This window comes from Zea mays, chromosome 4, assembly GCF_902167145.1.
Source record: "Zea mays cultivar B73 chromosome 4, Zm-B73-REFERENCE-NAM-5.0, whole genome shotgun sequence".
Taxonomy (NCBI): Eukaryota; Viridiplantae; Streptophyta; class Magnoliopsida; order Poales; family Poaceae; genus Zea; species Zea mays.
Genome location: NC_050099.1, coordinates 67,725,271 through 67,739,333, shown reverse-complemented (window position 1 = coordinate 67,739,333; position 14,063 = coordinate 67,725,271). Strand labels below are relative to the sequence as shown.

At 48.3% G+C, this 14,063-nt stretch overlaps 1 protein-coding gene across 2 annotated transcripts; it reads left to right on the top strand.

Annotated features, from left to right (window-relative positions):
- The first annotated feature begins 316 nt into the window (after nucleotides 1–316).
- LOC100272696 (grpE protein-like protein) lies at nucleotides 317–13,196 on the top strand. 2 transcript variants are annotated; one of them, NM_001147150.1, is given in 6 exon segments: nucleotides 406–677; nucleotides 1,099–1,300; nucleotides 1,370–1,560; nucleotides 2,327–2,494; nucleotides 2,718–2,846; nucleotides 12,777–13,176. In NM_001147150.1, coding segments are annotated over 6 exon segments (930 nt in total). In that variant the 5' UTR covers nucleotides 406–527; the 3' UTR covers nucleotides 12,867–13,176.
- The last annotated feature ends 867 nt before the right edge of the window (nucleotides 13,197–14,063 follow it).

Below are 14,063 nucleotides of genomic sequence, written 5' to 3'. Positions count from 1 at the left end.
TTATTTTTGGACTTGTGCTAAGATTTGAACCATTTCTCGTAGAATTTTCGTAATCATAATTGGTTTTATTTGACAAAACAATAGGGCTCGGTTCCTGTGTGTAGCAAATTTATCAGTTTAACAAAACAAGAGGCTCGGTTCCTATCTGTAGCAAATTTATAAGTTTAGGGACTAACTTATCAGTTAAATCAACTAATTTATTGACTAAAAACGATTAAATTTTAATTTGGTTTGGATTCGAATTTATTCAATTTGTATCGATTTTTACCAATTAATCACCATAAATTGGTTATCGGTTCGGACCGATTTTTGAAGGGCAACCGGTTTGGTGAACCCTGCGTTCAATACGCAGCAGCGGCGGCTAACCCTAACTTCAAAGGCATAGGAGTAACAGTCTTCGCACAAATATTCCCTCCCCCAAGGCCCGAAGCCCCGAAACTTTCCGGATCTTTCTTCCGCCGCTTCATCTTCTTTGCGCAAAACTAGTTTTGTTTCTCGTTCTTCTCTTCGATTTCGGCCGAATAAAGATGGCGTCGGCTGCGCGCCTCCTCGCGCCGATCTCCAGGCGCGGCGTCGTCTCTGTGGCTCTGGCGGGGGTGGAGAGGCGGCGGCCGGAGGCGGCGTCGCTCCTGGGGGCGCCTGTGCTGGCTACGGTGGAAGCCTGCGCTTCGATCAAGGTGGTGTTACAGTCCCTGTGCGTGGCTCGTGAGCAGCGGCAGCGCATCGTGCTTGTAGATTTTTTCTTGGATGGTGCTGCATGTATAGAGTTGTTAAGGAGCAGTGCGTCTTGAGGATTATTTCTGAGTTTGGGGATTCCCTAAGGTGGAATTTGTACTCTTTCATAGCGATTAGAGCGTAGAGCAATTCATTTCGATCATGAAATTTTGATGTGGCTTTCAGGGTCAATATATTATTTGAATAAATTGGGGAAGCTTTGTCGGGTTCTCCTTCACACTTTAATTATTATAGGTAGACATGGATAACACCTGCGTGGCTATGCTTTTTCAGTGTCTGATGGATACCTACTTTTGTTTGCTCGTTTATTTTGCGTTTTTTTATTGTTATAGTAACCTTATTACATAGTTGTTTTACAAGCAGGTCATTCCTTTGTCGAATCAGCTGGCTCGATACTCGACAACTGCATTTCAGAGGTTTGGGTTTTCAACTTCAGCCCCCCAACAAGATGATAAGGAGACAAACAAGCACACAGATGATGGGGTTAATAGAAGTGTTGGAGCAAGTACTGGAGCTTCAAGTGAAGCCAATAATGTGCCTGGAACCGAGAAGGCACAGGAAGCAGGTTCACTTGATTCTATATCCAAGTCTAACAGGAAGAGGACAGCTAAACGAACTGCATTTTCTGATTCAGATTCAGAAGACCTAGACCTATCAAAGGAGGACCTTGTGAAGCTGCTTCTTGAGAAAGACGAATCATTGAAGTCTAAAGATGAAGAGTTTAAAGATATGAAGGATAAGGTCCTACGCAGCTATGCTGAGATGGAGAATGTCCTTGCCAGAACAAAGCGTGAGTCAGAGAACACCAAGAAGTATGCCATACAGGTTCGCGCATCATATTTACTCGTTTGGTTTGTAGGTTTTTATTGTACAAGGATTTGATAATATTTGTCTGTCTCTGAAACATGCTCACACTTGATGGTTCTTGTTAGACAATCTGCTGTATATGGAAAGGGCCAGGGCCTGGCAATCCTGCCGGCCGGCCTAGGCTATATTAGTATAGAGAGAATCAGGGGAGAGGAGTCCGGATCCTGTACTATTAGTTTCCATAGACTTAGGGCTTGTTCGGTTACGTCTGGATCGAAAGGGATTGGAGGGGATTAAATCCCTCCCATTTAATAGAAGGGGATTTAATCCCCCTCAATCCCCTTCGATCCAGACCAGGGTTCACAATTTCGTTTGGAATGATCTGGATTTCGTTTCGTTGACCAAAATTTGACTCTTGTATTTTTATATTTTAAATCGAAATTCATTTAAAACCGGACCGAAATCCATTTTTCGGTCAGTAACGAAAATAAAAAAGACCGAAACTCAGTGCTTTCCGATCGAGAAAGCAAACACTGATCCAGACGCAACTGAACAAGCCTTTAGGGGGTTTCCGTTTGCCTCTCTGTCCTTCTCTCCTATATATATGTACATGTACTGGTTCTCAATCGATCAATCCAATATTCCTTCATGGTCTCAGTTACTTACAGTTCTTGGTTCACGCTTTATATTTACTAGCTTGATTCATAGTTTTTTATTGTACAAGGATTGATATCATTTGGCTGTCCCTGGAAACTCGCTCATACTTGATGGTTCTTACATACAGAGCTTCTCCAAGAGCTTGTTAGATGTTGCAGACAATTTGTCTCGGGCATCATCTGTTGTCAAGGCAAGTTTCTCAAAGATAGATTCATCTAACGATTCTGATGAAGCTGTAACACTACTGAAAACCCTACTAGAGGGTGTTGAGATGACTGAGAAGCAACTTGGAGAGGTATTTCTTCTCAAAATTCCGCTGCATCAGTTGTACTACATTTCTAAAAATGTTGTTTTCTGCTTCTGAATATGATAACCTTTCATGGAATTGCACATGCATGCATATCGCTTCTTCTCCTTTGTGTATCTCTTGCTCTGGCAGTTTGGCTCCCTCTGCCATGCATGCATATAAGAAATATTATTGCCCCCCTAGATGTGAGTCTAATAAGAAGCACTTGCAGGTCTTCAAGAAGTTTGGAGTTGAAAAGTTTGATCCTTTGAATGAGAAGTTTGATCCAAATAGGCACTATGCCATTTTCCAAATTCCTGATCCTTCAAAACCATCAGGAACTGTTGCTGCTGTTGTGAAGGTATGCATTTCTTAATGCTACTTTTTGTTTACTAGCAAACATGGCCATGTGTTGCAATGGAACTTACAAGTTGTTGTGTGATTCTTGTGCCAATTGAACTATCTATTTTTGTTGAACTTGGGCCCTGTTTGGATGCATAAGGCTAATTGTTAGTCAGCTAAATTTTAGCCCTTGGTCATCCAAACAGGGGGCTAATTGGTGGACTGACTTTTTTAGCCAAGCCTCAAACTAGTTGTTAGCCAACTAGCTGGCCAACCCCATCTAATTTGGGCTATTTTTTAACCCCAGCTAATAACTAGCCTTGGATGAATCAAATAAGCTCTTAATTCAGCTTGGCCCAACAACAACAACAACTAAGTCTTAGGGTCCTATTACGCACTCACACCTTTGGTGGCCTTCATTGGATATGTCCAAACCATCTCAACCGATGTTGGACAATTTTTTCTTCAATTGGTGCTTCCCAGCCGATCATATATGTCATCATTCTGGACTCAATCCCTTCTTGTATGGCCACAAATCCAATGCATCATACACATTTCTGACGTGAAGGCCCATGAGGCCCATATTACATGTGCCTATATATTCTACCAAGTTCTAAGGACTAATCATTCTCTCTAATCCAAGGTATGCAACACTTATCTGTTTGATATGTTGTCTTTTGTAGGCCAACATTCTGCACTACTATAACATAGCAGGTTTAATTGTCATCCTATAAAATTGCCTTTTAGTTTTTGTGGTACCCTCTTGTCATACAGAACACCAGTGTCGCCCACCTCCTTTGCCTTTTGACCCTTCTATTTAGTCTTCTGGACACATAAGATATTTACACGCCTCCTAGTCGTTGTCTTAACTAACTCTTTTAACTTACATGTAAGCGACCATATATTCTAACTACATAAACGAATCGTAGTTGGTTTGACTAGCTTCCTTACCCTTTGCACTTGTCAGTGATTCGAAGACGTTGCACATTTTTCACTATACTCGGGTGACGATGTAGCGGGCCACTAAGGAAGTAGCGACCCGATCCTTTCTCACTTGACACTGTGCCTAGAAACTGATGGAATAAGTCTTGAGCATCTAGAGGACAACCTGCTTTTGACTGTCCTCTGTAGTCCTTTAGCATCTAGAGGACAACTTGACTGTCCTCTGTAGTCTCTTTAGCATCTAGAGGACAACAGTCGCTTTTGACTGTCCTCTGTAGTCGCTTTAGCATCTAGAGGACAACAGTCGCTTTTTGACTGTCCTCTGTAGTCTCTTTAGCATCTAGAGGACGATCCTGTTGTGTAGTGTGTGTGAGAAGGTGTGGTAGTGCAGCCCCTAGGGCTATAAATATGTGTCCCCAACCCCTCTAAGGGTATGGCATTGTGTAGGGTTTGAAGAAATAAACAGAAAATTGCCCCAACTCATAGTGTCATCCTCTGATGAGAGTTAGAGTCCCTCTACTTACAATTGGTATCAGAGCCAAACTATCCTGCAGCCTAAACATCTCGTGCTCATCTCCTTCCCGCGCCTCTCCCCACACTCAGTCGGCAGCAAGAGCTCCAACTGATCCTTCCTCCCCTGCTCAGACGAGCAGCCTTTCGTCTGAGACAGCCTCTTCCACACGCAGCAACCCCTCACTAGCCCACCATGTCCCTACGCTCGACCACTTCGAGTGCGCGGCGCCAGCAGGAGGCCGAGGTCGCCGCGGCACAAGAACGCGAGCGAGCAGCAGCAGCGGCTGCAGCGACAGCGGCGAGGGCAGCACGGTTGGCGGCGGCGGAACTGGCAGCGGCGAGAGCGGAAGTAGAAGCAGCGGAGGCGGCGGATGCTGCACGTGCGGCGGCAACAGAGCTCGAGGTTCTGCGCGGCAGTAGAGCTGGCAGCTCTGCTTCTGTCGACGACAACACCGACGAAGAGCTCAGGCTGGCGAGGGAAGCAGCGCGAGAGCAGGCGGCACAGTGGGCAGCCACGCATCCCCATGGGGGCGCGCGTGGCGGCAGCCCGGATAGGCGCCAACGCGCTGACGGCGCTCCAGGCGGGGGCGCACGCGGCGGCAGCCCAGACGGGCGTAGACGCGCCGGTGGTGCTCCCGGCGGCGGCGACCGAGTCGACAGAGATCGTGGCCTCTACAGGCGGCGCGGTTCTCCCTCCCCGGATCGGTACCATGGTCGCCGCATGGCCCAGGCCATTGTCAGGGACATCGGTCCCGGCGGTGGGTGGCCTACCCTCACCAAGACCAACTACGTCGAGTGGGCCGCGGTGATGAGGGTACGGCTCCAGGTTCGCCACATGTGGGAAGCAGTTCGTTACGACGACGTCGACTACCACGAGGATCGGCGGGCGCTGGATGCCCTCATTGCTGCAGTCCCGCCCGAAATGCAGTTTTTGCTTTCCCAGAAGCGGATTGCCAAGGAGGCCTGGGACGCCATCGCTGCGACCCGCATCGGCAGCGATCGTGCCCGCAAGACCACACTGCAGGCACTTCGCAAGGAGTGGGAGAACCTGGCCTTCAAGCCAGGTGAGGATGTTGATAACTTTGCTCTCCGCCTCAACACTCTGTTGCAGAAGATGCTGCAGTTCGGCGACGACACCTACGATGAGGAGAGAGTTGTTGAGAAGCTCTTCCGTTGCATCCCCGAGAAGTACAGGCAGATTGCTCGCTCGATCGAGTCTCTGCTAGACCTCTCCACGATGACGATCGAAGAGGCGATTGGTCGCCTCAAGGTGGTCGACGGCGATGAACCACAGGCTCTCTCTGGGCCTATCACTATCGGCGGGAAGCTACATCTCACTCGGGAGCAGTGGGAGGCCTGCCAGGGTGACAAGAAGAAGGGGGAGTCCTCCTCGACACGAGGCCGCAAACGCGGCAAGCCGCGCAAGGCGCGTGAAGGCGCCCAGGCCGGGGCGCGAGGACATGCTGAGGGTGGTGCACGTGGAGGTGCCCAAGGCGGCGCCGTCGGCAACAAGAAGCCGGCACGAGACGACGGCTGCCACAACTGCGGCAAGCTTGGCCACTGGGCCAGGGATTGTCGGCAGCCACGACGTGGCCAGGCCAACGTCGCACAGGCGGAGGCGGAGGAGGCCCTGCTCCTGGCACATGCAAGCATCGAGCCATCTCCAGCGGCACCGGCCGCAGCGGCACTCCTCCACCTTGATGAGTCGAAAGCACGCGCTTTCCTCGGCGACGGCTCCAACAAGGACATGATCGAAGGATGGTGCCTCGACACCGGCGCCACTCATCACATGACCGGCCGACGGGAGTTCTTCACCGAGCTTGACTCTAGCGTCCGAGGCTCCGTCAAGTTTGGGGACGCCTCCGGCGTAGAGATCAAGGGCGCCGGCTCAGTTGTCTTCACCGCCGCGTCTGGTGAGCACAGGCTGCTCACCGGAGTCTACTACATCCCCGCGTTGAGGAACTCTATCATCAGCTTGGGACAGCTGGATGAGAACGGTTCGCGCGTGGAGGTCGAGCACGGAGTCATGAGGATCTGGGATCCCTCTCGTCGCCTTCTTGCCAAGGTACACAGAAGTCCAAATCGGCTATACATCCTCAATGTGAAGGTGGCACAACCTTGCTGCCTTGCTGCTCGTCGAGACGACGGGGCATGGCAGTGGCACGAGCGCTTCGGGCACCTTAACTTCGAGGCCCTGAAGCGGCTCAGTGCCAAGGAGATGGTACGAGGCCTGCCGTGCCTTGACCATGTGGAGCAATTCTGCGATGTCTGCGTGTTGACAAAGCAGAGACGGCTCCCCTTTCCCCAGCAGTCGAGCTTCCGAGCCAAGGAGAGGCTCGAGCTCGTGCATGGGGACTTGTGTGGCCCGGTGACACCAGCCACACCAGGAGGACGACGCTACTTCTTGCTGCTCGTCGACGATCTCTCCCGCTACATGTGGGTGATGATCCTTGGCAGCAAGGGAGAGGCTGCGAACGCCATCAGGCGTGTGCAGGTCGCTGCGGAGGCGGAGTGCGGCCACAAGCTGCGCGTGCTGCGCACCGACAACGACGGCGAATTCACGGCGGCTGAGTTCGCGTCGTACTGCGCGGATGAGGGCGTTCAGCGCCACTACTCCGCGCCGTACAACCCGCAGCAGAACGGCGTCGTCGAGCGGCGCAACCAGACGGTTGTGGGGATGGCTCGAGCTCTCCTCAAGCAGAGAGGAATGCCAGCTGTCTTCTGGGGAGAGGCGGTGGTGACAGCGGTTTACATCCTCAACCGCTCGCCCACCAAGGCTCTCAACGGGATGACACCGTACGAGGCTTGGCATGGGCGCAAGCCGGCAGTCTCTCACCTACGGGTCTTCGGCTGCCTCGCGTTCACCAAGGAGCTTGGCCACATCAGCAAGCTCGATGATAGGAGCACCCCGGGGGTGTTCATCGGCTACGCGGAGGGCTCGAAGGCCTACCGCATCCTTGATCCAAGAACACAGTGTGTGCGCACGGCGCGCGACGTAGTGTTCGACGAAGGGCGAGGATGGGCGTGGGACAAGGCGGTGGACGACGGCACGACTCCGACGTACGACTTCACCATCGAGTACGTCCACTTTGAGGGAGCTGGGGGAGTAGGCAACTCTTCTCCGAGCAGGTATACCCCAGCCCCCAAGTCTCCACCGACTCCAGCGCCACACTCTCCCGCTCCTGCTACAACGAGCTCTTCACCACCACGCACTCCAGCCACGACTCCGGCTACAGCGAGCTCTTCGCCACCACGTACTCCAGCACCGACGGTACCCTCTCCGGGAACATCCTCTCCGACACCAGCTCGTGTCGAGCACGACCCAGTGGAGCTCGTGACCCCTCTGTCCCGCGACGAGGAGCGCGTCGACGCGTGCTACGACGGCGAGCCGTTGCGGTATCGAAGGGTGGAGGGCCTTCTCATCGACCCGTCGGTGCCAGGCCCTGCATCTCGCATTCTGGCAGGAGAGTTGCATCTTGCATGCGACGATGGTGAGCCTCGGTCTTTCGCGGAGGCCGAGAAACATGCGGCTTGGCGTGCCGCGATGCAGTCGGAGATGGACGCGGTTGAGACGAACCGCACCTGGGAGCTCGCTGATCTCCCTCATGGTCATCAAGCGATCACCCTTAAATGGCTCGCTTGGTGGCACGCGGTTTCTTGCAGCAGGAGGGGATCGACTTCGACGATGCCTTCGCCCCTGTAGCACGGATGGAATCCGTGCGACTCCTCGCGCTGGCAGCCCTGAAGGGCTGGCATGTTCATCACATGGATGTCAAGTCGGCGTTTCTTAACGGCGACTTAAAGGAGGAGGTCTATGTACACCAGCCGCCAGCGATCCCTGGCAAGGAGGGCAAGGTGTTGCGCCTGCAAGGCTCTCTACGGCTTGCGACAGGCACCAAGGGCGTGGAATGCCAAGCTGGATTCCACGCTCAAGAGGATGGGCTTCATGCCGAGCCCGCACGAGGCGACCATCTATCGGCGGGGCAATGGAGAAAATGCCCTGCTGGTGGGTGTCTACGTCGACGACTTGGTGATCACCGGCGCCAAGGATGCAGAGGTGGCAGCGTTCAAGGAAGAGATGAAGGCCACCTTCCAAATGAGTGACCTGGGGCATCTCTCCTTCTACCTGGGGATTGAGGTGCACCAGGGAGACTCCGGGATCACACTTCGCCAGACCGCCTATGCCAGGCGCATTGTTGAGCTGGCTGGGCTCACCGACTGCAACCCAGCTCTCACTCCGATGGAGGAGAGGCTGAAGCTGAGTCGCGACAGCACGACGGAGGAGGTGGATGCTACTCAGTACCGGCGTCTTGTGGGGAGCCTTCGCTACCTCGTCCACACACGGCCTGACTTGGCATACTCCGTCGGCTACGTTAGTCGGTTCTTGCAGCGACCGACGACGAAGCATGAGCAGGCTGTGAAGAGGATCATCCGCTATGTTGCGGGGACTCTCGACCACGGTCTCTACTACCCGAGGTGCCCTGGGGAGGCACACCTTGTCGGGTACAGCGACAGCGACCACGCCGGCGACATCGACACTAGCAAGAGCACAAGCGGGATCCTCTTCTTCCTCGGCAAGTGCCTCATTAGCTGGCAGTCGGTCAAGCAGCAGGTGGTGGCCATGTCCAGCTGCGAGGCCGAGTACATAGCGGCGTCCACTGCTTCGACTCAGGCGCTCTGGCTGGCTCGACTGCTCGGTGATCTCCTCGGGAGAGACACTGGAGCGGTGGAACTCAGGGTGGACAGCCAGTCCGCTCTGGCATTGGCCAAGAACCCCGTGTTCCATGAACGGAGCAAGCACATCCGGCTGAGATACCACTTCATCCGAGACTGCTTGGCAGAAGGGAGCATCAAGGCGTGTTACATCAACACCAAAGATCAGCTTGCAGACCTGCTCACCAAGCCCCTTGGGAAGATCAAGTTTGTTGAGCTTTGCTCCAGGTCCGGGATGGCCCAACTTTCTCACAAGACGACGCCCAAGACTTAGGGGGAGAATGATGGAATAAGTCTTGAGCATCTAGAGGACAACCTGCTTTTGACTGTCCTCTGTAGTCCTTTAGCATCTAGAGGACAGCTTGACTGTCCTCTGTAGTCTCTTTAGCATCTAGAGGACAGTAGTCGCTTTTGACTGTCCTCTGTAGTCGCTTTAGCATCTAGAGGACAACAGTCGCTTTTTGACTGTCCTCTGTAGTCTCTTTAGCATCTAGAGGACAATCCTGTTGTGTAGTGTGTGTGAGAAGGTGTGGTAGTGCAGCCCCTAGGGCTATAAATATGTGTCCCCAACCCCTCTAAGGGTATGACATTGTGTAGGGTTTGAAGAAATAAACAGAAAATTGCCCCAACTCATAGTGTCATCCTCTGATGAGAGTTAGAGTCCCTCTATTTACAGAAACTCACATGACGTGTCACCAAGGGGGTGTTGACCTGTCCCTTGCCTATTTAACACCAGACCCGGGTTCCGATATGGCATGTTTCTAAGAGGGTTACGCCTCCCAACAGATTTATTTTGGGTTTCATTGTCATTAGAATGGCTAGGTTTAGCGTTGGTTCGCCAAGCCTAACACAACCCTCCTCCTTTACAAGGTCTTGAGACCTGCTACGTTGAGGCAACATAGGTGGAGTTGGCTTGGCCCAACCTTAAATCAAATAAATTTCAAGACCCACAAAAAATATTAGTGCAGGATTAATCCCATATGGGAAATTAATAGGAGACTGACTCAACTTAGTGCTTGTTTGGATGGCTATGTGTTGATCTCAATCCATGTGCAGTGGAGTGGTTTGATGTGGAATTTAGTTTAAATTCCACACCAAACCACTCGAACACATATGGATTAAGGTGAATACATAGGCATCCAAACAAGGCCTCATATGGGTGGCTACCATGTGCACCTATTGTGACTTAAAGGAAGGTGGAAGGTGACCACATGCGCTTTGCAACGGGCACGGACTTGAGTGACTAGGTCATGATGTGAGCGGTGCAGCTAGGGGTGACAATGGGTTCTAAATTTCAATGATTTCAAGTCGCCTAGTCGAATCCTGGGACCGACCAGGCGACTAGTCGCGATTAGGCGACGACTAGGGCGACTAGTCGATCCCTGGTCGTCCTAGACTAGTAGTTATACTTATATAGGTATATATATAAATATAAATGTATACATTATATAAATTAGAACAAACAACTAGGATAAACAAAGTAACATATTGCTTCATTGTTTAGGGTTTAGGGTTATTTAGGGTTTAGGGGGAGAAGTGGGGGAGCAGGAGGGACCTTCAGATGACGTGCTCATCTCGTCACTGGTTCGTAGCCACCGCCGGTTGGAGACTGCAGCAGTGCAGCAGGCGAGCAGGACTGTAGGAAAAGGGGCAGGGAACGCAGGGTGCTGTAGCCGCCGTTGTAGCCTCCGACAATCAGGAGTTCAGGACTGCAGGGGCGGTGCCAAGAGAGGAGAGGAGACATGCAGGTTGGAGACTATTGGCAGCTAGGTTAGAACAGGAGAGGAGACATGCAGGTTGGAGGCTGTTGGCAGCTAGGTTAGAACATGAGAGGAGAGAGTACTCTAAATTAGACTGTAGATGGGCTAAAAAAGGCCCAATAACTAAACCCTAGCCGGGACGACCATGACACATAACTCGGACGACTAGTCGCCCTAGTCAACGATTAGTCGGACGACTAGGTCTTCTAGTCGAGTCGTCCAACAAATCGTGTCCTAATTGCCGACCAGCCCGACTAATCACGATTAATCGCGATTAGTCGGACGACTTGAAATCATTACTAAATTTTACACTATAAGATTTAAGGATTAATCGCGATTAGTCGGACGACTTGAAATCATTACTAAATTTTACACTATAAGATTTAAGGATCGAATCGGGTTAGGATCGTGTGAGACAATGAGATTTGATGGACCAAGGGATGGAATAGGAGTTTGGTAAGGACGGAAGGGGGTGAGTGAGAAAAGAAAGCAATTTAATGCTTTTAATATTAGGTATATATAGATTTATCTGATATTCGTGGCTTGTTAAGATTGAGCATTTGACCTGCTTCTGTTGTGATGATAAATTTTCCTGGGATGCTATATACTGTTATATTGATAACTTTTCACACCTTTCCTTAATGCAATCTTTCTATGTGGATGAAGCTTACCGGGCAAATATCATGAGTTTAAAACCTGATAAGTTTCGACAAAAGCTTGAAAACATATGTTAGCTTTGATAGAACTATGTCCATACGACCATCTCATTTGCTAATACATTATTAAGCTGGCCTGACAAATTGCTTGGGCATCGGGTTCAATGCAATAAGTTGCATCTGGAAGTGTTAATAGCAAATAGCATAGAATTTGGTGGTCACATGAAAAATCAGTGGGCTGTAAGAGCTATATATAGCTCTGTAGTCTGTAATCAATTGCCTTGCGTTATAAAGAATAATATAGCTTCTCTGTACTCAGCAAGGAAGAGTCTTTTACCTTTATATCTCCAGCAGCTTATCCATCTCTATACCCATATTCAAACTCCACTGCGAACAGTACAGAACAATGCAAAACAGTGTTTTTGGTAAACTATGGGATTATGGGTAGACTGTTGCGACCATACTCCCTCCATCCTATAAAAGAAGCCATCCTATAAAAGAAGGCGTATATTTTTTTTGGAAAGTCTTGAGTGAAACTTTGACCACTAATTTCTTTTTAAAATATAACATCAACAAATACAAAATGAGCATCATATTAAAGTGTATTTTAATACAAATTCAAGTATATAACATGCATACATTAAAATGTATGTTTTTTTGTTGAATTGTTGGTCAAAGTTTTATAACATTGACTTTTCTAAAAACATATGTGCCTTGTTTTATGGGATGAAGGGAGTAAGTACAAGGTACGATGAAGGTGAGACAGAGGCAAGTGGTGACATAACAGTTATTAGGGATTAGGAACTACTAACTCCCAATGCATTGCTAGGAATTGCTTGGGTGTTACAGCATTCATATATGCAAAATTGCAAAGCGATTAGATATTTTTTGTGGATAAAAATTAGGAATAGTTGGATACATGTGAAAGTGGAAGCCCTAAGGGCCCTATGCAGTCTTATAGGCCATTGCATTGGCACATATATATATACACACACTCTGTTTTTAAATTAGAAGGCATATTTCTTTGGCAGGACAAGATTTTGATGATCAACAATTAATGTATTAATGTCATTTATGTGATACAAAATCGAAATAAGTGTTTTTTTATCATGAATCTAATGGCATCAATTTTGTATTACAAAAACGTGTATTAATTAAGAAACATTTGGTCAAGGGCTCACTGTAATGAAACGAAATGCACCTGTTAATTTGACAGGGAGTATTTGGATTTCACTTTTGAGAATAACAGCCCTCAAAATATTTAAGAACTTTTTGGAAGTAAATTTTCAGATCTACTAGACAAAGAAGCAATACTTTGTCCCGCAGTCTTTTTAAAGATTACAATTATGATTTTATTTTTTTCAGGTTGGCTACATGTTACATGATCGTGTTCTTCGCCCCGCTGAAGTTGGTGTCACTGAAGGTGGTCCAACTGAAGAAGAGCCAGAGGAGTAATCTAGATCAAACGGAGGTTGCTGGCTGCACGTATATCTATGACTACTGCCCTTTATTGGTTGGATAAGCATACATATCATAGGTTATGTTTTTAACTAGATCTGTGAGGCAAATCACTATTTTTGTAGCATGTTCAACGAGGCAATTTGTTCAAGCTAGTCCAGAACTCTCCTTTTTCTTGCTCGGTAATAAAAACGAGATTGTAGAACATGTACATCACCGAAATTGCTTGCCAAAGACGGATTATTGCAGCCTGCATTAATAGGAATACTGACAATGAGCGTGCCACAATCAAAGGTGGTCTGTTTTGAATGATAATGTTTGAATGAAGATGGGACTGCCGAGATGTGTGTTAAATTACAAACAAACGAATGTCGATTTTTTCTTGTTTGTCCCATCTTGAAGGAATTAGCCGGTTACGCCCTTCTGTCAAAAAAAAAACGTGCACATTTCGTTGTCGCTTTTCGATAAATTAGCTAATATCAAATGACAACATTTTTTTTGAAAAAGAATTAATGTTTATAATATCATTATAAAATATCTATTTGAAACATAAATGTTGTTACTACTTTTTATGTAAACATATTTGAACTTAATATAATTTTACTTATTAGAAAGGCATTATACTACTTTTTATATAAACATAGTTGAGCTTAAAATTAATTTAATCATTAGAAAGGCGATGTGCACTCTTCTAGAAAGAGAAAGTGTGTAGGAGCAGGCATATATTTTCTTGGAAGATATTTTATTTTTTATCTTATCTCATTTATTAAAAAAAGTGCTTTTGGCTATGCCAACCTCCATAGCATGAGTCAGAACACTGCGTCTAGATTACCATTATGGAAATCAAACGGTCTCTAACGGAGCTCTTGCTACGCTAGTCTACCTGGCACAACATGAGCAGGTACAGAATCACACAATATCTTCATTCTTGGGGTTTACCTCCTAAAACTCCCTTCCTCTACCTTTTCCATCTCTCCAATTTTCAAATCGAAGCAAAACAGGGGAACCTCTCCTACAAGGTATATGGTCTAGTTGCACTCTCACATTTTGAAATCTTTGCATCTATGCATTAGGTTATGTGGTGTCTGGGGTTTTATAGCATGAGGCTTACTAAACTTCCCCTAATCAACTATGGTATATGTTGTTATTATATGCACGAATCAGAAACCATAAGGTTCATGTAATAGTGAGTAA